This window comes from Rhizophagus irregularis, chromosome 26 (genome assembly GCF_026210795.1).
Source record: "Rhizophagus irregularis chromosome 26, complete sequence".
Lineage (NCBI taxonomy): Eukaryota > Fungi > Glomeromycota > Glomeromycetes > Glomerales > Glomeraceae > Rhizophagus > Rhizophagus irregularis.
In genome coordinates this window covers 759,585-784,720 of record NC_089454.1, presented here as the reverse complement: position 1 = coordinate 784,720, position 25,136 = coordinate 759,585, and the positions used below count along the sequence as shown (strand labels likewise).

Below are 25,136 nucleotides of genomic sequence, written 5' to 3'. Positions count from 1 at the left end.
AAATCTAATTTCTGAATCTATTGCGTTTAAATAGACTTCAATGATTCCATCTTGGTTACAACTAAGACAGATATAATGATTTTATTATTCAATCTCATTTCTTTGTATTTTTGTTAACATGTTGTCAATTTCACCACTAAGTATAAGGATAAGTAAGTATTAATTTCTTAGAGTTCAAAAAACAAGCATTCTAAAAGGTTTGCTGTAAAACTCGAGACTCACATTTTGAATCTAATTGTTTCAAATCATCAAATGCTCATGCTAATATTGGTAAAATAAAATTTTCATAATAGATGGTATTCCCGACTATTTGTTTAGAATCAATAAGTTTATTTAATGGTATCTTGAAATTAAGTATACTGAAAATAGAATACACTAATTAGACTAGTGGGCAAATAATAACAGCTATTTAGTAAATACGTACAATTGCCTGTACAACTCTTGTATCTATAAAAGAATGTATAGTTGAAGGCACCATTATATGACTTTTTCATAACAACATCAAAATCCAGCAGGACATCATCAAACATTAATTTTTGCTCAATGAAGGCTCTATTATAAGTTTCCAAAAGAGATTTTATAACTTCTTTCCATTTAGAATCACGTACACTAAAATGATACGATTATTTATACTAAAAAATAAGGTTAATATAATATTCTGAAACTTCATAAAACTGTAGGTAATATACATACAGTATCTCAGCAATGTTTTAGCAATTCTTTTTCATTAGTTGTGAAGATTTTATTTATTAGATTTGAAGCATTTTGATCAGAAAGGTCAATGATTCAATATTCAAACAAACGATATATAGAATTTTCAATTTTATTTATAATCTTATAAAAATTATTAGCAGTGGTCTGAGTGGACTATGAAAATAGAGCATTAAGTCAATTAAGTCATTAAAAATAAAAATAATATTAAAAACAGTAGATACTTTTTAAATCGTTTTCTTTAAATATTTACGCTCAACTTCATCGTATTTAAGGTAGAATCCTGCCTACTATTAAAATAGGTCACCCTGTGGCCTAAGGTAAGATTTACATATAAAATTCTTTGAAGATCTTACTATAAAAGGAAATTTTATGTTACATTGTTATGATTTTTTTCTTTTTTAGTCAATTAACCAATAGAATTTAAGCAAATCCTAAGGTAAGGTTTCATATGAAAGTGAAATTTCTACCAGTAACATATCTTAGTAATAGGCGGGATCCTTTTAAGATTGCTAAAGAAACTAGAGATTTTGGTAAGTTGGCGAAATGCTAAAATAGCGAAACTTTGCTGAAACTATATGAAAGTCTTATTAAAAAGTTAGCGAAACTTTAGAGAAAAGCAAAATCTGACAAAACTTATTATAAATGCTAAAACTGCCAAAACCTTGCCAAAACTATAATAAAACTATAGTAAAATCTTGAAGAAACTAATCGTAGAATTTTGGAGAGGTTTAGGCAGGCAACCTTAATCATATTTCAGATCGTGTAATAACTAATACAATTCAAAATGATTATTTAAACAATTATTAATAGATGGTGAACACAAGTTTATTTGAATGGTTATTAATATATACTTGCCTTTTTCAATGGTGGCTGTACTTAATTATCATGATTATCAAACATTTGTTTGTTCTCTATTTCAGATTTTGCAGATGTGATGGTAGAAATGACTTGCTCTAAATTTGAAAGAGCACCTTTGTCATACTACGTTGCAGTATGTAAAATTCTATTCATTTAATATGTATATAAGTTACAAGAAATAGAAATAGAATGATTACTCAAATTCACAACAAATTATATATTATAAAATCTACCCAAACCCGTGACATTTTCATTTGAATCTATATAAAAGTCAATTTGGATTGTTTTTTAAGCAACTTGCTCTGTGCATTAATATTTTCCTTCTATGCATAAATCTCCCAAAAAATTTTTATTTGCTTTGTCTTTCTAGTATTCTTTATATATAAAAAAAAGTAATGAAATTAATGAAATGTTTTTATTGATATATAAAGTAGAAGTAGAAAAAATCGCAGATGAACAAGCAGATTGCAAAGTAGTTCATGAAAACCATTCTGGACCAATAAGCAGTTTTTTTTCCTTTATGAACATGCAGATTGAAAAGTAAGTCCATTAAACTATACACACAATACACCATTAGAAGATATGCATACTAACGAACAAGCAATTTTTCCCATTACCAACAAGTGGATGATAAGGTAGTTGATGAGGCACAAGAGTCGAATGGGCCTTTAGAGCAAAAAAATAAATATAATTATATATAAACATGCCTTAAAAACTAGTTTCCACTTTTTTACTTTTTCCCTAATTTCAGATACTTTAACATGATGTGAGCTAAGGGCAGTGACATTTATTACGTAATATCTATTTACTATAAGTCCATACTCCTCCACCCCCATGTAATATGAAAAATCTTATGTTACACTTATATGTTATATGACCTTTAAATACCCTCCCACCCTCTAAAATATTACGTAATAAATGTCACTGCCCTAATGGGTTTCAATTCATTGTTGTAGATATTGTATTCCGTTTGCATATTTTCCAAATCACCAGAATTAAGCTGAAAATCTAAGAATTTTTTGAGTATAGGTTTTTTTGTGTTTTTCTAAAAATCTAAATTGCAGATTAGTACGAAATAGAGTCTTAATCATTACATATATAACTTACATTTGAGTTTTAGCAAATTTAATCAAAATTAGGTTAAACTCATAATTTAAGATAGAGTAAATTGATTGAAAATTAATTAATAGTTATAATTATGGATTTTAGCAAATTGTGTTAATTTTACAAAGTCATATTTTATATTTGAGCAAATTAGTACTTTTTTTTAAACTTTTTTTTTAACTTTTATAGATAATATTTTTAAAAATATAAGTTTTGGGTCCAGGTTATATTTTAGCCAAAATTAAGTATAATTCCAGTTAAAATTAAGCATAATGCAGGCTAAAAACTGTTTGATTAGTTTCGCAACATTTTATTTTTTAATAATTATTTATATTTAATTTATTTTTTTTTATTTTTTTTTTTAATGATTTATATATACTTTTATTGATATTAAGTTTATATATATATTTAATTTATTATTTTTAATAATTATTATTTTTATCTATAATTTACATATTTTTAATTATAAATTATAAAAATTAACAGTTTAATTTATATTAATTATTTATTTTTTTATTGATAATAAAAAAAAAGACAGTAAATTAATAATTAAATTTACCAATCTACAAATAATTTGAATAAACTGAAATTATATTTTATTAAGCAAATTTAAATCTATATTATTTAGAATTTTACTATAACTCATATTTTGAGTTTTAGCAAATTAGTATAAATTTAAAATGTGATAATTTAATTTTTAGCAAATTAGGTCTATTTTAGGCTGTCAGTATAGCTAATTTTTGATATAATAAACAAATAAAATAAAGGTTAAATTTTAGCAAAATTATACTGAAATAATATTGAATATTTTTTTTTTTTTTTTTTTTAAATGTTGAATCATGTACCATTTTATTAGAATATATTTGGATTACATAATAATCACAAATATTCTATGAATGATACTTCCAGCTTCAGGCCAGTCTGATCAAACATTAGATATTATATTATCAATAGAATTAAGAATAAAAATAATCAAAAAGTAAACCAAAATAACATACTATAAACTATAAACATAAAAAATTAAAATAAAAATAAAACAAACATCAATACAAAAATAAAAATAAAAACAAAAACAAAAATAAAAATATTAATAAAATAAATTAATAATAAAATATATGTCTAAAATTATAAATATAATTGAGAACAGAATAAAAATATTATTTTGAAACTATCAATCCAGTAATTTCTTGCTCATGTATAATGTAACCTTATCAACTTTCTTTTTTATTGGAATCCAATCCTCACATATGTATTTCTTTACAAAGGTATCCATTAATTTCTTTACTAAGGAGACTGACCTTTGTAATCGATCTATTTTTCTTGTTTGTAGATCTTTAACTTTATTTGAAAGTTTATTTGTATTGTCCTTTACTTTGGATTCTGAAGGTTGATTTGAAAATAATATTGAATATTAAATTTTAGCAAAATAACATCAAATGTATATAATAATTCTTTTATAATAATAATATATCTTTTATAATAAATAATATATAATTTATTTATTAAGAAGCTTTTTTTGCAATTACTTCACCATCTAAAAGTTCAATTTCAATAAATTTTTTTTTATTTTATAAAATATAAAAAGAGCTATAAAATAAAAAAAGTTTATGCAAATTGAATTATTGGATAGTAAAATAATTGTATTATAATATATATATAATATATAATAATTTATTTATTAAGAAGCTTTTTTGCAATTAACTTACTATCTAGCAGTTCAATTTTAATGAATTTTTTTTTGTTTTGTAAAGCATAAAGAGGTCTACAAAACAAAAAAAGTTTATGCAAATTGGATTATTGGATAGTAAAATAATTGTATTATAATATATATAAAATATATAATAATTTATTTATTAATAAGTTTTTTTGCAATTATTTAACCATCTAGCAGTCCAATTTCAATGAATTTTTTTTTATTTTATAAAAAAAAAGTTTATGCAAATTGGATTATTAGATAGCAAACTAATTGTATTATAATATATATATTAATATAATATATTATCAGTTATATATTATATGTATTTTTTTAGCCAATCAGAATTCAATCACATGGTGAGTAAGGGGGTCAGGTCTCTAATTGAGCATAATCATGTGATTTCTGGCACGCCCTTTATTGGTATAAACTAGGGTGTCCAGGATGGGTTGTCGTGATGGTCTAAAAATCGCGTGTGATTTTCACGATTTTATCGCGAAAATCGCGATTATAATTTTGGCCGAAATTAACATAATTTCGACCAGAATTAACATTAAAAAACTTACAATTTTTATTTTTATTATTTTATTTACAATTTTTCGTCTTTACAAAAATTTCATCTATAAACTATTCCCTAACTAGCAAATTAATATCAATATTACCATTCAGATTAAAATAAAGAAAATTAAGCATTTTAATGCTTTCTTCTTTAAGTGCCACTCTTCTATCCGATAATATACTTTTGTAACTAGAAAAACTACGTTCAATATCTACACCAGATACTGGTAACCATATATATCTCAAAGCTAATGAACTAAGCTTCTGGTAATAAATGTGATTTACCTCGCCAATATACATCTAAATTTTCAAATTCTTCAACAGATTCATTTAATCCACAGTAAATACCCCATTCTTGTATTAAAATATCTATAGGAAATTGAAATTCTTCAATAATTCTATAGTCTCCCATATTATGATGTGCCGTATTGGACTGAATAAATCTTGGATCAAAGCATTGTATCGCTCTAAATAATGGTAAAGCTGGATGATTAGATATATGTTTTTCACACTTTTCATAAGCCAACACAAAAGCCTTAGAAAATAATGAGATAAATGGTTCTCTATCATAATTTCTTTCATTAAAAATTTGTTCTATTTCATTTGAAACTGGAGGATTCCCTCTTCCTGATGAAAGAAAAGCTTGAAGGTTTATTATTCGTGAATAAACAAAGGGAGCTATAGCTTTGTTTCGTATTTTAAAGAATTCCAAATTATTAAACAATCTGAATAAAATTCAATAAATGATAAGTATAATAAAATTAATGAAGTTATAGCTAATAATTTATTTTCTTACCTGCCACAATTGTATGTAATAAAAAATATAAAAATTTCAACATATGAAACATGATCATGATGTTCACAAAAAGTCTGAAGATACCGGATAGCTTTTGAATCATGATTGATAGAATATTCTGTATTAATAAATGTAATTACATGAGGATATATAGGTTTGATCCAATATAAAAATGAAAACCAGGAGTTCTACCGCGTTTTCACAGGTAATGGAGCTAAAGTAAGAGATTCAACATTATTTCGCAGTAAATGCTCCTTCCAACAAATTTTTCTTTGTGAATTATAAACAAAAATTGCTTTGAAATTAGAAACCAATCTGTCAACTAATTCAAATTTTTGAAAATCAATCCAAGTTTCACCAATTAGATTAAGGATGTGTGCCAGGCAACAATTGTGTTTCATTTTTGGTAAAAAAGGAGATAAATGGGAATATGCCAATTTCATATATGAAGTATTGTCAGATATAAAAAAAATAACGTTTTGATAGGGAATATTATATAGATGAATTGTATCTATAACAAATTGAGAAATCATTGAAGCATTAACATTAGGTATAAAATTTGTTCTAGCTAATTTAGTTTAGTTATTAAAACTAAATAAAATATTAACAGCGTGACGACCACAACGGTCAGTAGTCTCATCAATTGTTAAGCAAATACTTTTGTTAACTATAACTGTCTTCAATTTTTGAAATTCTATTTCATACGATAATGGAAGATATTTTTCACGAAGCTGATTTGCTCCAGTAATTAAGCCTCCTATAAAAATAAAAATGCAAATGGAAATAATTATATAAGTAAATTATTGTAATAAAGTAAAGTTAGTTTAATTTAAAATATAAAATTCATACCGTTTTTACAATATTTTAGTAAAAATGGTTTTAATTTTTCAATCTTCTCTAAAGGAATATCTGCAGATGTGAAAGCAGCCACTACATCAGTATTAACTCTTTCTCTTTCACTTATTGTATTTTCAAATGATGGTATAGTTCTTTGAATTGGTGAATTAATATCGGTAGTTTTATTCTTAAGGTGTTTTACTGTACGAAGATGTTTATCTACAGTATCTTTTCTTTTATGTTTAACTCCTGTATTGCAAAATCGACACCACAGCACATTGCCTTCGTACAATATAATTCTCTCGATACTCTGCACTTTGTGACAAACGTACATGCGTGTTAAAGAAACTTCCATTTTTATGTAAAAAAATTAACAAAATTGGCTGGTGATTAGAAATTTTTTTTCAAGGCTTAAAAAAAGATTTTATTGATTGTCCAATTGAAATCAATAAAGATTATCCAATCAAATTAAAAAGTCGTGAAAATCGCAAATTTTTGTTAAAAATCGTGACCGTGATAAAATCGCAAAAAAATTGCCAAAATCGTGATAAAATCGTGATCAACCCATCCTGGACACCCTAGTATAAACCATATTTAATAAAAAAATAAAAATTTTTCTTTTGTAAAAAAATGGTCTATACGATCAGTGATTAGAGTTCTAAAATCAGTTCAGTGTTTTTCATTTTAAAAAATTATAGTAATAATTAACTTAAATTTATAAACAATTAAAATTATGTAATTTTATAAATTAATTACAATTACAGATAGATTTAATTGATTTATCATACAATACTAATTGAGACTATTTTACACAATTCTTTTGAGTAAAAGCTTTGACATTTGAATGAACTGTTAACATATATACCTCTGAAACTTAATTTATTTTTTTTATGTAAGTATTGTCAGATGTAGAATGTTTAATTTAAGGAAAATTCTATATAAAAAAATAAATAAAAAAAATGAAAAAATAAAAGAGTACAAATCAGTAATTCTATTTTTAAATATAAAATTATCTAAATATACTAAATTTATTTATATTTATTATGCATCTTATTTTATTTTTAGATTTATATTTGGATTTTTTACATTTTTCCAATGCTTTCGATTTTTTATTGCATCATTAATTGATAATATTCATATCAAAAAATTATATCATCCTTAGTATATTAGAGTTTTAAATCCTCAGTTTTTATTACAGAAAGTTGATTTTTTATATATATATAATAAATACTTTTATAATCTTCTTTTATTATTAATCTTTTTGCAGAAAGTATTTCTTAATTAAATTTATATATCCTAAAAAATCCTTTTTATTGTATATTATCATTTTACTATACAGATAGATCAAATTATTAGATTTAATATTGTTTTTTCAAAATATTCTCTTTTGGTTTTATAATATAGTAAAATGGGTAAAGGTAAGAAGAAAGTTTTTTAAACAAGTTCTGTTTATTATTTAATTAATATTTATTTAAAATTCATAATTTTTATATTAGGTATATCAATAGATTTAAAGCTGAATTTCTAATCATATTACTAATTTAAGCTTTATTAGCTTTATTTAATATTTTAGTTCTAAAAAAGTGCAAAGTTTTAAATTATATGTAATATTAAAGGTAAATACTAAATATATTTTCTTTAAATCCTATTAAAGTAGCTATTTTTTTCAAATTTTTAAAAAAGGCTAATATACCAAATTCTTTTATAAGTTACAAAATTGGTCACAATTATCAGCTTTAAAATAACCTAAAGAATCTTCTATATATATTAATATAATAGTATAAATTACTAAGGCTAACTTTTTTACAAATCTTTTTATAATTACTAGAGTAGTTTTTATATTTAAATTTTAACTTTTTTTAACTAGTTTGTAATATTTAATCAATAACATTATAAAGGTTAAATTGGTAAGAAAATTTGTAACAAAGACTAATTTTTCATATATTATATAATACTACTAGCAATAAATAGCAAACTTCTTTTTTTAATATTTAATGTTCTAAATTTTATTTTATAGGTGTAGAATTAATAAAAGTAAAAGTTTATATATCAGATATTATTAAGACTATTTAAATCCAATATTTTGTTTAATGTAATCCTTCTTTTTTTTTCAATTTTTGGAGGGTTTTTTTAATATAGAAGAAATTTTCTAATTGGACCATAATTTTTTGTGTTTAATTAATAAATTTTAACATTTAATTCGGGCTGAAATCTCAACCTTGTTATGTTAAACAATATGTGCTTAAAAATAAATCCTATTATAGTATTGTAATTTCCTAAGGGAAATTTTAATTTGGCAAGCATGAAAAATTCTGGTCAAGATTAGTAAATCACGTGGTGTGAAAATTTTGTGGTGATAATAAATAACTACTTGGATTTCAAATAAATGATAAATGGATGTAATATCGATATTTTATTATTATATCTATTAATTTGCAAAGATCAAACAATAATTTACTTTTGACATTGGCATTTCGCTAAACGCAATAAACGATATTTATCATTAAAATTCTAATTAGTATCTATCTGATATAATAATCTATTAAACCGCAATCAATTTCCCGAATTAAGAGATTCAATAAAGTTATCTAAATTAAGGTCTTCATACTGTGTATCATCCCATAAATTTTCTAACCCCTCCAAAACATTCTTTGTAGCTGATACTTTCTTTCCTTTTGAACCAAAACTAGATCCTGAACCACCTGTAGAAGATACATTTCCCCCTCTCTGATTATCCGTAACATTAAACAGATCAAGTATTTGTTCAGTGTCCATACTTTGCAATCCAGAATTTTGTTGATTAACAATAGAATTAGCGATATTAAGTTTGAACTTTTGTAATCTATATAATATAATGATAATTAGTAACGTTCGATTTAATAAATGATTTTCGCGAGAATATTTAACCTTACCCCATAATCTTTTCTTCCAAGGTTCCTCTAGTAATTAAACGATATACATTAACAACTTTCTTTTGTCCAATACGATGAGCACGATCCATAGCTTGCAAATCCTTCATTGGATTCCAATCATGTTCGACAAATATCACAGTGTCAGCTCCCGTTAAGTTGAGCCCAAGCCCCCCAACATGAGTTGTAAGCAACAACACGTCAATTGATGGATCCTTATTAAACTGCTGTACTATGCCATGACGTTTGTTGGCATCTACCGAGCCATCGAGTCGCATATACGTGACTGAAGGCATTAAAGGCTTGAACAAATCATTTTCAATGATGTCAAGCATAGTCTTGAGCTGACAGAAGATAAGTGCTCGATGTTGACTAACAGCACCAGCACCTAAGGTACCTTCTTCAGATTCTGTAGTTACTCCTATACCGCAATCAAGTAGTAATTGTCTGTACGGATACAAACAAGAATTATATTAATAAAAATTCAATATTTTACATAATATGCGAAGATAAATTATAAATTGTATTACTTCAAAGCAAGCAATTTCGGAGCATTTTCCAAATCATGCAATGAAGACTTGCTAGATCTAAGTTTATCCATGACTACGCGATATTGTGGGTGTTTATCATTTACAACTAGTAAAGGATGGTTGCACAATTTGCGCAAATATTGTAATGCTTGGAATATATGTGTGGCTTTCTTCTCATTCTCTTCTTCAATATATTCCGGATCGAGATCATTTTCAACAGTGTTTTTAGTTTGTGATTTAGCAAATTGTTCATAAAGTTGTTTCTATTCATTTTGACGTATGTTAGATCTAAAATTAATCAAAAACACGAAAATCATATTGTTCTCTTTCGAAATACCTGTATATCACTAAGCTCACAATAATAATCTTGTATAATTTTCGGAGGTAAGTCATTCAAAACATCCTCTTTTAAGCGTCTCAGTAGGAACGGTAGCACCTGCTTATGTAAGGCCTCAAGCGCCAAAGCACCTAAAAGGTAAAAGATACAACCCTATTATTAATAATATTCATATTATTAAAACAAACAAGCATATTTGTAAAATGAATGGCTGACCGGCTTCCTGTTCTTTGGAAGAACTCTTACTATCTCTACTTGATAATATAGGTTTACCAAAACGTTCATTAAATTGCTTCTCTGTGCCTAAAAATCCAGGCATTAAGAAATCGAAAAGTGACCATAGTTCTAGCACATTATTCTAATTAGGACCAAAAAAAAAATGTAAATACTGTCAAAATTTCATTGAATTAATTAAAATAATTTATCCTAACCTGTATTGGTGTACCAGATAATATTAGCCGATGATTTGCCTTTACAGATTTTACTGCTTTTGTAATTTTTGTTTTGCCATTCTTTATAACGTGACCTTCATCTAGGATACAATAATTCCAATTAATATTGGCTAAATCGTCTATATCATTACGTACTATATCATATGACATAATAACAACATCGTATTGCTTTATTTTTGGTCGAAGTCTAATAATAAACAAAATATTCAATTATCAATATAAGACATATGAGAAATAACATTTAATTATATTAATACCTGTCTCGGTCTTTCGGATTACCAGAATACAGAATTGGCTTCAGCGTATCCGTATAATTTAATATTTCATGATACCAATGTCCTGTTAAGGTAGGGGGGCAAACTACTAAAGATGGACATGGGGCACAGTCTGGTGACATTGTTTGGCTATATTTTTTGGCACGAGTGTATTGGTCACTTGCCAAAATACATATTGATTGAAGAGTTTTGCCAAGACCCATATCTATAAAATTTATTTTAATAAATAATTTAAGTAAATCAATATTTTTAAGTATATGATATTATTAACAATTTACCATCACATAATATGCCATGCAATTGATATTTGTTCAAGAAAGCCAACCAATTAACACCCTCTTGTTGATATTTTCTTAATTCAGCCTTGATTGTTATTGGAATCTCATAAGGATCCAATTTATTACTATCAAGAAGTTGTGAAAGGAATTTGCGTTCATCGTCACGATGCTTTAATAATTCGGTTGATAGACCAGGCGGATCAGGTATACCGGCCTATATAATAATAATTACAAAGTTAAAAGTTTAAATTATAAAGAATATACATAATTATTCTTATTTACCTCTAAGGGCACCAGCTTGATTAACATGGCAAAACAGTTCGTGCTCACTAATCGAACATTTTCGTCTACATCACTCATTCTACCCAATATTGGGACAATTAAAAAAATAACATAAGGCAGAATCTTTGCATCCATAGTTTGTACAACATCTAAATTTCATATTAGATAGGATTTAAATTAGATATTGCAATTATTACACGATAGATATTTACTACATACGGTAAATTAACTCAGCAGCTCCCTGGCGATGTATTACATTCCGTGAATCACCCAATAATGGTATTACTTGATTAATTATGATTTGCATGCTTGATATTGTAATGACGCTTGCAATGGTAGAAAAACATCTTGCTGCCATGAATCGAATTACAGAATATTGACACTGAATAGCTTTTACAATATGAGGTAGCAGCTCCGTAATCTGCAAATTGAATTAAAACCACAATTCATAAAAACATTAATGTATAATTACTTCAAGAGTTACTAGCTTAAATGAAATAATACCTGTGAATATAAAGATTTATGAATTACGGGCACTAACGATTGGATTATTTGAAGAGAATCAATAACATCTTGCCCTATATGGTTATCAGTATCAAGTATCCCATCTACTTTATCTCTGTCGTCTATATGGTTTATGAAAGAGTTATTTAATTTACCATATTCAACAATAATCATTTATTATTAAGCAGATGCACATACCATGGCTAAATACGTTATCAAGTGATGAACGCATACAGGTCCATAATTTTGGTACTACTTCAAATAATTTTGGGCCAAATTGTGTAGCGAATTCTCTCAAAGCTGTTTCAGCACCACGCCTTATTAATTTTTGTGATCTGAGTCTCTCATCATCACTTGAGGCATCGCCATTAGATGAAGTTTTGTCTGGTTCTTTAGCTTTATGTAATGATAGAATACCTTCCTTCTTGTGATTGTTCTGTATATCAGGAGTTGTAGTTGGATCAGAACAGAGGAAAGTACACAAATTCTTAACAATTTTTTCATTAGGATTAACTCTAACTGAATTATCTGCCACTGAACAAAGAGAAACAAGACTGGCTAAAGTAGCTGCAGAACGTTGTTGTAAACCTATATTTTCCTCCGACTTAATAGAATTCATGATAGATCTGATTATCGGATTCAATTTCGGCGGTAAAGCTCGTAATGCAACAACAGCTCCTGCTATAGCCGCAAATACTACTATATCATTTTTTTGTTTTGTTGACTCATAATAACCAATTGAAGCCAACACACGACGCTTACGATCCTGTAGTTGCAAATGTCGTTCTTCTGGTTGGACTTGTGCAGATCTTCTACTCCTTCCAGAAACCTGAGCAGATAAATTGTCGAATGTTGTTGTTGCAAGATCTGCCGCTATTTCAACACTAAATAATGTTGAAGGATCTGCTTGTACTTCACCAAGAGCGTGCATAGGTAAAACAGGTATATTAGCAGAATTAATTCTGCCTACAGAAACAAAAGTATTCAACATTGCTTGGCATTCGCCCCTGATACGACGTAGTATAGTAACGAGCTCCGAATAGAAACTTGGCGGCTCAGACTCGAGCATTTGAACCATAAATTCAGAAATATTCGATGCGAAAGGTAAAGATTCAATCAAAGGATTTTGGTAGTCTGGACCACTATTGTCTAAAACTGATCTTGACCATTCTTCAATGATGACAGCCGCAAGTTGCTTATTTGAGGCCCATGAAGATGAAAGGCAAGACACAAGTATTTCCTTAAACGTTGCTTCCAATGACTGATTGTACAGAGTGATAGACATAAATAATTGAAGTTATATAAAATAACAAAATTAATAAATATAATTTACTTACTTCATTTGGCCATCTACTCATAAGCATACCCAACCCCTTGGAAGCGGAGACTCTTCCCCTTAACACTATATCTACACTAACTAGAGCAAAATCCTGTTGTAACATTCCAGCATCAATATTATGACCAATTGACTCATCCATATTCCCATTACTTGTTTGGTTACGGCTCTGTCCTCGTCGACGTGAAACTGATGAGGTAGCAGAAGGTGCTGACGTAGGAACTATATCCATTGGGATTGTTCCTTCGGGTACAAAAAATAACCGACGATCAATTGGAGTGCCTAGCGGTGTCATTACAATCATGAACCAAGTAGAAATATGTTGTGATGTGAATTGGAAAAGTTTATTTTGATAAGGTAATGCCGAATGAGATACTAATGCGGACCAAACTTTGACGGATAAATCAAGAACTTCCTATAAGGAGTTTTAAAATTTAGATAAATTCTCAGAAAAATGAACATCTTAAAGATTGTTTACCTTTTTTTCTTCGACTATCATATTTTGAAGCACAAGCCTGAAAGTACGATGGTCAACCCATTCTTCTACATCATTCATACCCAAAAAAGTTAAAAGTGTATTAAGAACCGCTGAACGTACAGAAGTAATAGTATGCCGAAAAAACGGATATAATCTTGGTATTAACGTTGTTAAAGAATGACTAATTTCCGATATAAATTAAAATTTGTTAGTTTATTGTCTTTTAGGTTTAAACGAACATTACACGGCACTATACCTTGGATCTGATGCAGCAGCAATACGCATATATTCCAGGACACTTGGGAATGAAAATAATTTGGCTGTGAAAAAATTTGTAAAGTCAACCATGTATAAATAATATAAGTATTTACGCTTAAACATTCTATACATACCTAAGAAATCCATCACACTTGCTGTGGACGCAGTTAAATCATCCTTCAGATCCTTTAGACAATCCCACAAAACTGAAACAATTTCAGGTATCTTATTAGATGAATAACTAACGAAGGAATCTGCAATTGGAATTAAGATTGACGCGGCTACTGCACGAACATCATCGTCACTATCTTTTAATCTAGAAAAGCAAAAAGTTATATATAAGTACATCTGTTTTTAATCATTTATGGATATCAACGAAAAATGCATACCCCAATATAACAGCGCCGACAGTACCATCCAACAACATATTCACTAAGTCCTTACGGACAGCAACAGCATATTTCAAGCCCAACATTCCAGCATGTCGAACTTCCCATATTGATGTTGAACTATTAATTAAATCTGTTTGATAAATCATTCTCAATAATACTTTATGTACATTTTCAACACCCTCAGGAGACATATAACGTAAAAGGGCACCCATAGTCTGTGAGCACGTTTCACGTACGGGTGCAACAACCTTTACGGGGAAGTAGTTATAAGTATAATATTGCTAATATAGCTTAATATTAAAATATTTCTCAATTTCTTTACCTGATCTGATACAAAATCTCCAAACCTATCTAGTGCAAAAACACAAAGCAACCGAATTGCTATATCGTCTAACCATTTATTATGACGTGCTTCGTTTTCTGCCTTGGTTAATCCCACTAATTTAGAAAGAAGTATTATTAGGCTAATTCATCTCTAAACAGTACTTGAATTAAATCACATACCAACTTTCCCCGCACCACTTCCGTGTACTTTTAATATTTCCCTCAGCCCAATACATGCACCGTGTCTAACTTCCCAACACGAACTAAAATATTTATATTTACATGTAAATATATAAAGCTCCTTTGTAAACAAATTAATAACCATATTACAACTTACTTAAATAAAGACACACATAGTGATTCACACACTTTCTCAAATGGCCATTCATTAGATTGTTCATCTGATACATTAGTAGAATTGTCTTTCTTAGCCTCAACCACAATCTTGCTAGAACAAGGTTGCGGTGTAAAATTAAAATAACCATCGTTTTGTGCTGAATCAGGTACTATATTTAATACATTATAAAAACGTTAGTGTGTGTAAAAGAATATTTACTTGACAACAATAATATAAAAGTTACCATCAGGTTCAACTTTTACAGTAGATGGCGAAACAGGGGCTGCAAGTGGTGCTGTGGTTTCAGCACCTGTTTTCCTTCCACTCATTTCGACTACACGCATCCTAAAAATACAAAATCAATAACGTAACTTGCGCAGTTTACACGTAATGAATGTTATTTCACATACTTTTCTTTTCCTTTGTTTTTTGCGTCACTTTTTGCTTTCCTTTTCAATTTATTCCTTTCTCGTGCACTTAACCCAGCCAATTCTTCGGGGGGCAACCCAGGAGAACGAGGCTGCGAAGGTAGTTGTTGTGCAATAAACTCTGTCTTTTGTGTTTGTATAGTTTGTGGCGCTGAAGTTCCACTTATATCCACATCATCCAACAAATCAACTATATAAGTGAGATTAAATTATGAGTTAAAACCAAAACAATAGTTTGACCTCTGATCCTTGAAGCTATTGCCGTATTTTAACTCACCATCCATAAATTCGCTACCTAACCCTAATCTTTCCTTAAGGTTTTTATGTTGAAGTGCTAGCCGTTGTGCCGGATCTAGATCGCTCAAATCAAGATCATATTCCTAACACGTACATATTGAACATTTCAATTTCTTAAAGTCACGTGACATAAATACTTAATGAATCACATCTCTTCATACCTTGCCAGCTGAGCCCAACAAAGTTTTACCTTTCTGCAATACACTTGCAATATCAAACGTTTCAAACGAATATTTATTATCATTTGTTTCATTTACAGAACACTGTTCGTTTTCTAATTTGATAACTATAATAAGGTTTTAATGTAGTCAAGTAAATGATTATGTCAAAAAAAAAAGAAAGAGGGAGAGAAAATGACAATGTAATAATGAAATACAATAAAAGTGAAAACAAAAAAGTTGTTTACATACTTTCGGGAGGATCCCATTGGGGCACATTTTTAGCAATGGCCTCGATCGCTTGTCCAGCGGCAATTCGGGTATCCCATTCTTTATTGCTCAAATGCACAATAACCTAATAAATGTACGCGCAATGAGCTTTAGTTTGTTGTGAATTTTAGTTAATTTACTAAGACTTGATCAAATTAATTTGAAATGGACTACAGCACCCTCGATAACAAGTTATGTAGCTCTCCGGGATGCTGCCTTTGAATCTCTCCCAGCTGTTGAGCAGCCGTTGCACGCACAGCGGGTGTAGATCCTGTATCCAGAAGAAGGACCAAACGGTCCAAACTGCATAGTAATTTTAGAAATTCGAAAAAAGATTTAGAAAAAATAATTTTTCGATATTACTTTCGTAAATGGTGATGAACTTTACCGTGTCGTCATTTTTAGCCGATGCTGTATACAGGGGCTGATGAATTAATGAATTACGGTATGTTTACGCGGTGCAGAAATTGGAGCATCAGGACGGGATTTGGGATCTTATATATATTATTTGATGATCAATTATAATACAGTATAACCGCAGCATAATGTTACACGAAAATCGATGATCTTATATTCTTATCTCGCTGTCCACGTGATTTCATAATACTGTGATGAAAGCATAAAAGTAAAAAAACTGGAGACACTGTAACTACTTTCATGACAAAATAAAGTAAAAATTTCAAAGTTATAGTGCGATGAAAAATTAGTATACATAAATAACAAGATAACAAATCGACCAAAAAAATATTGCATTTGCTACGACAAAATCTCTTTGATCATTAAGAAACAACCAACCAATAAGAATTAATTTTACAATACTAACATTATGATATCACAATACTGTTACACTATACTAACATTACAATATCAACAATATTGTTACACCTAATAAACTCCGCATATTCCTGATAATAAAAATTTTAATGTAAACTACATCATTCTCCACTTGACTTTCCTTGATGGTGATACTTGAGTGAGTAAATCTTTTTTTTGTTAAAATATATGTTCGGCTCGGATCGGATTCTGTATGATCTCCCACATTCTTGTATAGTATTCCATAGTATGGATCTTTGATATCAAAATAAGATGTTAAATGTCTTGTAGATCAGAAAGCGCGTCAAGAAATTGGCATAATCCAAACCTTTGAAAAAATAAACCTTTTCGATCAGTTCATTGGTCATGTAGAAATCTTGATCTCAGCCACAGTGTTGGAAATTCAGATTATTTTTATATGCGCGAAGCGCATTATTCATTAAAAGTTTTGTGCGCAACCTATGAAGTCATATGCGTTCTTATATAAAATAAAATAATAGTAAGCGCCATTATTAAATACCGCGCCTATCTACATTCAATCACATGCGCGGAAATTTAAAACGATGTACGCTGCGACAACTGCGCCATCACAGTGATTTCTCAGGGATAGAGAAAACGTATAATCCTTCCGGCATGCGATGCATTATGTAAATATAATAGCATGCTCTAAAATAATAGAGAAATGAGACTATAAAAATCACATTTAGTTATCTGATCAGCGTCACTTATATACTACAATGATTTTGACCGCGGTGGCTCCACATTGAAAGGAATATTGTCTTTGATAGAATATGAAATTTGCATTGCTATAGAATGAACATACATTAATAACATACTCTGAAATTGCAATCATTTCAACATGAATGAAGAAATCTACCAACCTTTGAAGACTTTGCCTAGTTTTTGGATCACTTTCAATTGCGCTATCAACGATTTCCATAAAACCATTTAAACTGATTTCAATAATACCGTCTAAGACGAATACGATGTTTCTGTTGTTCAATCTCGCCACTGAGTATAAGGATAAGTAGGCATTAATTTCTTAAATTCTCGTTATAACGTTATTTAACTTTATTTTTAAAGGTTTATTGTAAAACGTACAAAATTCCAGTACGCGTTAAACGCGTTGTCGTGATTCACATGATTGTCCACGTGAAAACTAAGCCAATAATTTTAATATTTGTAGTCAATATACTATCAAAAATTTCAAAATTCAAGTATTAAAAAAAAATGATTCTTGAAAAATATTTTACAATTTACATCAATTAAAAAAAAAGCCTTGATTGCTTTATATACAATATATTATGAATTTTTAAATTAAGAAGGATAATTAAATACATATTTATTTTTTATTTTTTTGGGAGGTGGTAAAAGATTTTTTCTTAAAAAAAAAAAGAAGTCTGTTATTTATGAAGGAATTGAAATTCTGATTATATTGTATAACATTCACGCAAAATAATTTTTTAGGTAAGCTCTGCATATTTAGAAATGCAGAATCTAAATCATGATAAGTTATACAAGAGGTTTTTCATCTTGAGTGATTAGATCAATTTTATGAATACCACATTTGAAACCCATCCAAATTTCAACCAAACACAATGGAAAAAATGAAACGTACACATAAAGGTCCTTTTTAAATTCAGATTAATATGATGCCATAGCCAAAACGACTTAATACTATTATCGGCCATAAACTATTCTAACAGCAAGTATAAACAGCAAATTTAATTTACAACCTAATATGAATCACAATTACAATATTGATGGCTAACATAAGAGAATGACCACTCCGATGGAAATTGGGCGGCATTCCAAATATATTCAACAAAATCATCAAAAATATATTATTTCTTTCAAGAATCGAAATTGTAGGAAAATAAATACAAAAAAATTACTGATATAAATAATCTTTAGAGCTTTCTCTTATTATTACAATATAAGAATAAGTAAAATAATATTATTTCAAATATCTATTCTGTTAAGAATGTAATTTTTCATTAACTAAATCTTCAGTATACTTCCATAATTTTTCAGCTAGTTCATCATTTTGAGATTCCTCGCTTCTTTTTCCGATTTCACCAGATGGTACAAAATACATTCCACGATAATTTTTTTCAATAATTTCAGGGCTTGTAGCAGCGTATAATTGTGTCAAGGCGCCATCTTCAGGTGATTTTGCAAATAAACTAGCAAAATTAAAGAAATATTTTGCAACGATTCCATAAGTATCGACTATTCCTCTACTTAATTCAGTTTTAACAAATCCTAATAATAAAGGAAATTTATTAGATTTCTAAAAAAAAAAAATTATTTTGAATATAATTTGTAAATGTACCTGGATGAATTGAATTAACATAAACTTCTTTGCCTTCAAGTCGCTTTGCTAATGAATTTGAATAAAGAATGTTGGCAAGTTTTGATACAGCATAACGTTGAAAAGTTGATTGTGCATTTTCTTGATTAATTTTGTCAAATTCAATTCCCGCAGCAGGTGCATTAAAATGAGCATAACTTTTTTTTCAAAAAAAGAATATTTTATTAAATATTTGATTATTTGAGAATTTACTTAAAATAAAATTAATTTAATTGGTTAACCTGCTGACGTTCACGATACGAGAAGGCGCTGAAGCTTCAATTTTAGGAAGAAGAGTCTGTGTGAAAAGCTAAAAATATATGATTAAGATAAGTATATATATTTTCTTTATCGTGAATGTATATTATTAAACTTACAAAATGTCCAACGTGATTCACACCAAATTGGTCTTGAATTCCATCTTCAGTTAATGTCCATGCACTATAAAATTTTTTTTTAGGTCATTTGTTCGAAAATTAAGATAGTAATGAAATAAACTTACGTAGCCATAATTCCAGCATTATTGACACTAAAAAAGGAAAAGGTTTAATAATGTATAATATAAAAAAAAAAGTAATAATTTTTTTTTTTTAACTAACAGAATATGCAATGGTAAATTTTTCGCAAGAAAATTTTCAGCGGATTGTTTTACATTTTTAAGGCTAACTAAATCCAAATGTAAATACTCCACTTGATTATTTCCGGTTTCTTTTTTGATATTTTCAACTGCAGTTTCACCACGTTCTTTACTACGACTTGCAACGAATACGTGAGCGTTTTTACGAGCTAATTCTCTTGCTGTAATGTACCCAACTCCTGTGTTTCCGCCAGTGACAATTGCCACTTTTCTGGATAAGTCAGGAATGTCCCCAAAAGTAAAATGTTTTTTTCCAAACATTATTAATGAAAAGAAAAGTTATTAAAAAAGAATTCTTTGCAAGACCTTTTTATCTTTTTTGTTGACAATTGTTGATCATTTAGATTAAGCCGCAATTCCCGAAAGTTACATAATAAGATGTACAATTTTTTTTTGTATAATAAGGAACCTTTATTAGACATTAAAAAATTATCATTTTGAAAAAAGTCTATTAATTAGTTCTAAATTAGGGGAATAAAAAAAATTTGTGAATTCTAGGAAAATTAATTAATTATTAACTTAGCTAAATAAAATTTTAAAACTTAGGAAAATACATAATTGAAAAAATTACAAATCAATCTGAGATATTATTAATCTTTAAAAGATCTCTTGTCTCTTTAATTGGCAAAAAAGTAATATAAACTATAAAAACAAAATAAATTCCTCCACAAATATATCCTAAAAATAAATTTGGCATCTTATTTAATTGCTCTAAAAATAAAATCAAGTTTGTTCCAATAATAACTAATGTTATAATCCATGAAATATATCTCCAAAAATCATTGGTTTTAAAATTTTTTCCCATTACTGATTTTGAATTAGTAAGTTTCATCAATGGGATCAATGCTGTAGGAAGGCAAAGACTCTGAAGAACATTTAAAATTTCTCCCATGTTATCAAAATTATTAACCTAATAATTTTAAATTTCTTTTTAATATATACAATAAAAAAAAACTACTTGTTACTGAAATTAAATCATCTTACCGAATATACTGCTACAAACATAGAAGGCACTAATGCAATAGATCGAGTGATCAAAAGACGATGCCATGGTTTCTTAAAGATTTTTCCAAAAAATCCCTCAATAACATATTGTCCTGCTAAAGTTCCTGTTATTGTAGAACTACTTCCAGCTGCCAACAACCCAAGTGCCCATAAATACCGTGATGCATCTCCCAAGGTGTTTGCTAAAACATCAGCCGCATCATATAACCCTGGTAAAGGCCTATCTTCGTTAGAGGAATAAAAAACTTTGGCAAAAACTGTAACAATCGCCATATTTATTAAATAGGAAAAAAACAGTGCTATTCCACTCTCGAGAGAAAAATAAAAGTTGGCTTCTTTGATTTTGGAATTAGATGCATTATTTGTTCTACGTGTCATTACTAATTTAAGAAAAAATTTGTCATTACAATTCATGATAATCAATAATAATTAATTAAAAAGGTGCTTGATCAAACTTACCTAGTGCCGAATGAAGATATAAATTATGCGGCATTATAACTAAAAATATTTGAATATTTAGTTAATTGCTCTAATTCCTTAAAACTCACGAGAAATGATTTATAAACCCTTTACATGCGCCTATAATTGCCACAGCTTCTACAAAAGCCTTTCTTGGAATAGTAGGAATTAAAGTTCCTTTAATTATATCTACAACATCAGGATCACTCATAAACATTTCAATCCAAAAGCAAATTGCCATCGTGCTAATTAATACCATGAACAATGCCTCGAGTTTTCTCACGCCGTAGCTTTGTAATAACATAAATGTGAATGTATCCATTGCCGTTAACAATGTTCCCACCCAAAGTGGTATTCTAAAGAGAATCTTAAGAGCGATCGCTGTTCCAACTATCTCTTGAATATCTGAACCGATAATCGCAATTTCTGTTATTAACCAAAATGCAATGGATACTGGACGCGGATAGTACTGTCTAATCAGTTGCGCGAGGTGGTTTCCCGTCACGACACCTAATCTTGCTGACAAACATTGTATTAATTGACCAGCAATGTGCGCAGTTAACAGTAACCAAAGCTAATTAAAAAAAAAGATTCAGGGTTCAATTACAACTTTAATAAATGCACATAAGAAAATAAATAAAAATACCAAAGAGTATCCTGCAACAGCACCGGATTGAAGATCCGCTTCTAGGTTGCCAGGATCTAAATATGCTATAGACATTAGGAGTCCTAAAAAGTGAAAATAAATAAATAACTTTCTATTTTCAATCGCGAATAAATAATGCATTAAGAAAGTAAAAGCTAAGTTCAACCCATTCTTGAACGATACGCTTAATTAAGATTATATAATGAAACTCACCAGGGCCGGTATATTTCCATAATTTTCTCCATGAGAACGTATCTTCTATTTCTCCTGTATCAATTTCAGCATCAATTAATCTCTCTTCAAATGATATAGCATTCCGTGCATTCGATTTTGTAGCTTGATTTATGCTAGGATTTTGAAGGAGTGGCGAAGTTTCATTTACTATTTTCCCTTGTTGCATTATTCTCTTAATATTTGTGTAAATAAATTATCATATAAAATAAAATAAAAAATAATAAAAACAAATGAAAAGATTTTAAATCTATGTAAGAAATGTTCAAATAATCTATTTTTATATATTCCCGATTTTTGAATGGCATATGTTTAATATGGTGAATTCCTTTTTTTAAAATAATGATCTGCCCTATTTTAGTATAGATATTGAGATATTGTGCACACATGTATTTGAAAAAAGAATTTTTAAAGTTTCTAACAAGTCATTAAATCGGCAACGATATTTTTTATCATTTTGAATAAAATTTTATATTTGAAATTTTAATTACTGTAAATAATTTAGTTGTTAGTTTGTATTTAATTATGTAATAAAAATTGGTTGGTTTATATCATTATTACATATTACTTTATTTAGTTTCAATAAGGATATAATCATAATAAATATTTTTTCATTGAAAATCATTCAAGTATAAATAATATGCACATGTTTCTTTGGATAATAAGTTTATGATTGTAAATTACTGATTTTTGTCTCACTTTTACAGCGTGTAACCTATCCCCAAGTTGATCGACTCGGATTAATTGGGAATTTGCAAATCAGATATTCAGCAAAATGGGGAATATCATATTTTATTAGAACTGTGTTTCCTTAGTTTCTTTACAAAATATATTAATTTCACTTGAGAAAACTAATTAAACTACACAAGTTTTAAATATATATATTCATATTATTTTTGAAAAAAAAAAATAATATTTAATAAAGTATATTATATAAATAAAATTTCAGCCCCTTAACATTTATTTATCAGCGCAATTATTTTCTTAACATACATTAGTATTTGAATACCTGAATCTTGAAATCTTAGTATTGGCCACCAATTTTAAACGTTACAAGCAGGAAAGATATTATTGAACGAAAAATAACTTTATTGTTAATGCATTTCTACTTATTTATATTACTATATTAGTAATATTACTTCACTACACTAATAAATTTGACAAAATAGTTTTACAATCTATGTAACATGTACGGTTAAAAAAAAATGATATATATTAAATTGTTCCATTGAAATAATTTAAAATTAATCGGAAGTAACCTAAAATGTTCCGAGAGAGTGGAAAAAAGGTTTAATATATTTTTATAAATTAATTATCACAAAATATAAATTTATATATTTACCATATTAGTCACTTGTAAAGCAGCCCTCATAGTGCGATTATAATCCTTACATTCTCGGCTAACATTATTCCATTTCTTTTGAATGGTTAATGTGACTAATCTTGAAGGACGTTCTCCATCATTATTGTCAAAACGTTCAAGTTTTACTATGAGATCGTTAAGAGTAGTAATTTGTTCATCCCAGAAATTTAAGATATCACAAGAATCGTGAATGATTGAACTAAGATTTCCATTCAATGAACAAATCTGAGTAATTAGCTCGTCTCTTTCTATAATCAGCCTTCTATTAAGAGCATTAATCTCGTTATTTCTATTATTATATGCATATCTTGATCCTAAAGCAATTGCGCCAGTGGCTCCAGCCATAATCAATCCTCCTTCCACAATAGATTCAATAATAGGTATTGCTAAAGAAGCTCCTCCAGTTAATGGTGCCGCAATAATAGAAGCTGTTGTGCCCAATATAGCAGCTCCAGTTCCAAATTTGTAAGCAGTCCTAAATAATCTTTGTTCAAATTCTCTGTTTTCTAATTCGTTAACAACATTAGAATTCATTGCTCTAGCATTTGTCTGAATGTCATTGCTATATTGAACACATTCGTTTTGTACATTGACTAATCTTGCCATAACATTACTAATGTTTGCTTTTAATTCTTCCGTTTTAGTTTTATTCTTTTTAGCATCTTCCAAAGTTAACTTCAAAAAATCTAAAAGTTCCTCTTTTGTAAAACTTGGATCTGAACAAGCAACAGCAAATACTACAACTTCTTCAGCATATTTTGATAATTTATCGCTCTGATTAATCGACTCTCTTGCATATTCTTGAAAATTTTCACTTTGCTCTCTAATTTCACTGATTTTTTGAGAAACGAAATCATTTTCATTTTCTAGTAGACTACATTGTGCGAATTCCCTAACAGCTTTTGACATTGCATTCCCGAGTGATTGCATATTAGGAGTGTCATTTATTCCGTTAGTATCTTCTAAGCCAGTCATTTTTTTAACTTTAGTGAAAAAATCAAACATAGTTTTTTTTTAATAAAAAATATTTTTTTTAAAAAAGAAAAACAATAAAAAAAAACGATGGAGTAATCAAAAGTAGATCGTACCTTGTAAAGTTAAAAGAATAAAATAAAAAGAATCGAATTTTTTATTTTCTTTGTTATTTCATGTTATTATATGCATAGAGGTGTGAAATCATCCTTTGTTTTCTATATTTAGAATTTTGATGAACAGATCACGAGG

General features: G+C 28.3%; 5 protein-coding genes across 6 annotated transcripts; all 5 read right to left on the bottom strand.

Moving 5' to 3' along the window:
- Positions 1-8,936: 8,936 nt before the first annotated feature.
- OCT59_017343 (uncharacterized protein) lies at positions 8,937-16,873 on the bottom strand. Its single transcript, XM_025316732.2, has 27 exons — positions 16,794-16,873; positions 16,585-16,708; positions 16,388-16,490; positions 16,139-16,263; positions 15,958-16,060; positions 15,663-15,870; positions 15,497-15,597; positions 15,253-15,421; positions 15,096-15,178; positions 14,914-15,029; positions 14,589-14,839; positions 14,334-14,515; positions 14,198-14,261; positions 13,942-14,122; positions 13,465-13,878; positions 12,326-13,388; positions 12,128-12,249; positions 11,843-12,044; positions 11,624-11,772; positions 11,342-11,555; positions 11,046-11,268; positions 10,768-10,975; positions 10,553-10,694; positions 10,337-10,467; positions 10,000-10,262; positions 9,473-9,916; positions 8,937-9,402 (listed from the first exon to the last, which is right to left on the bottom strand). The coding sequence occupies exons 1-27, from the start codon at positions 16,802-16,804 to the stop codon at positions 9,114-9,116; spliced, it is 5,685 nt and encodes a 1,894-aa protein (XP_025179947.1). The 5' UTR covers positions 16,805-16,873; the 3' UTR covers positions 8,937-9,113.
- A 391-nt stretch (positions 16,874-17,264) lies between these two features.
- On the bottom strand, positions 17,265-17,586 carry OCT59_017342 (uncharacterized protein; the record flags this gene model as incomplete). Its single annotated transcript, XM_066137429.1, has 2 exons — positions 17,265-17,473; positions 17,547-17,586. The coding sequence occupies 2 exons, from the start codon at positions 17,584-17,586 to the stop codon at positions 17,265-17,267; spliced, it is 249 nt and encodes an 82-aa protein (XP_066004016.1).
- Positions 17,587-18,997: 1,411 nt separating this feature from the next.
- Positions 18,998-20,767, bottom strand: OCT59_017341 (uncharacterized protein). Its single transcript, XM_025316734.2, has 6 exons — positions 20,171-20,767; positions 20,074-20,100; positions 19,949-20,012; positions 19,814-19,881; positions 19,554-19,729; positions 18,998-19,483 (listed from the first exon to the last, which is right to left on the bottom strand). Exons 1-6 carry the CDS (start codon positions 20,467-20,469, stop codon positions 19,197-19,199), a joined length of 921 nt encoding a protein of 306 aa, XP_025179949.1. The 5' UTR covers positions 20,470-20,767; the 3' UTR covers positions 18,998-19,196.
- Positions 20,768-20,782: 15 nt separating this feature from the next.
- On the bottom strand, positions 20,783-22,718 carry OCT59_017340 (uncharacterized protein; the record flags this gene model as incomplete). Its single annotated transcript, XM_025325706.1, has 6 exons — positions 20,783-21,118; positions 21,193-21,593; positions 21,673-21,711; positions 21,787-22,246; positions 22,319-22,401; positions 22,532-22,718. 6 exons carry the CDS (start codon positions 22,716-22,718, stop codon positions 20,783-20,785), a joined length of 1,506 nt encoding a protein of 501 aa, XP_025179950.1.
- Positions 22,719-23,452: 734 nt separating this feature from the next.
- Positions 23,453-25,038, bottom strand: OCT59_017339 (uncharacterized protein). 2 transcript variants are annotated; one of them, XM_066137428.1, is made up of 3 exons: positions 25,001-25,038; positions 23,892-24,895; positions 23,453-23,808 (listed from the first exon to the last, which is right to left on the bottom strand). In XM_066137428.1, the coding sequence occupies exons 2-3, from the start codon at positions 24,885-24,887 to the stop codon at positions 23,794-23,796; spliced, it is 1,011 nt and encodes a 336-aa protein (XP_066004015.1). In that variant the 5' UTR covers positions 24,888-24,895; positions 25,001-25,038; the 3' UTR covers positions 23,453-23,793. The 2 variants fall into 2 exon arrangements, with proteins under 2 accessions (XP_066004015.1, XP_025179951.2); XM_025325707.2 differs by lacking the exon at positions 25,001-25,038 and having other exon boundaries at positions 23,892-24,991.
- Positions 25,039-25,136: the final 98 nt, after the last annotated feature.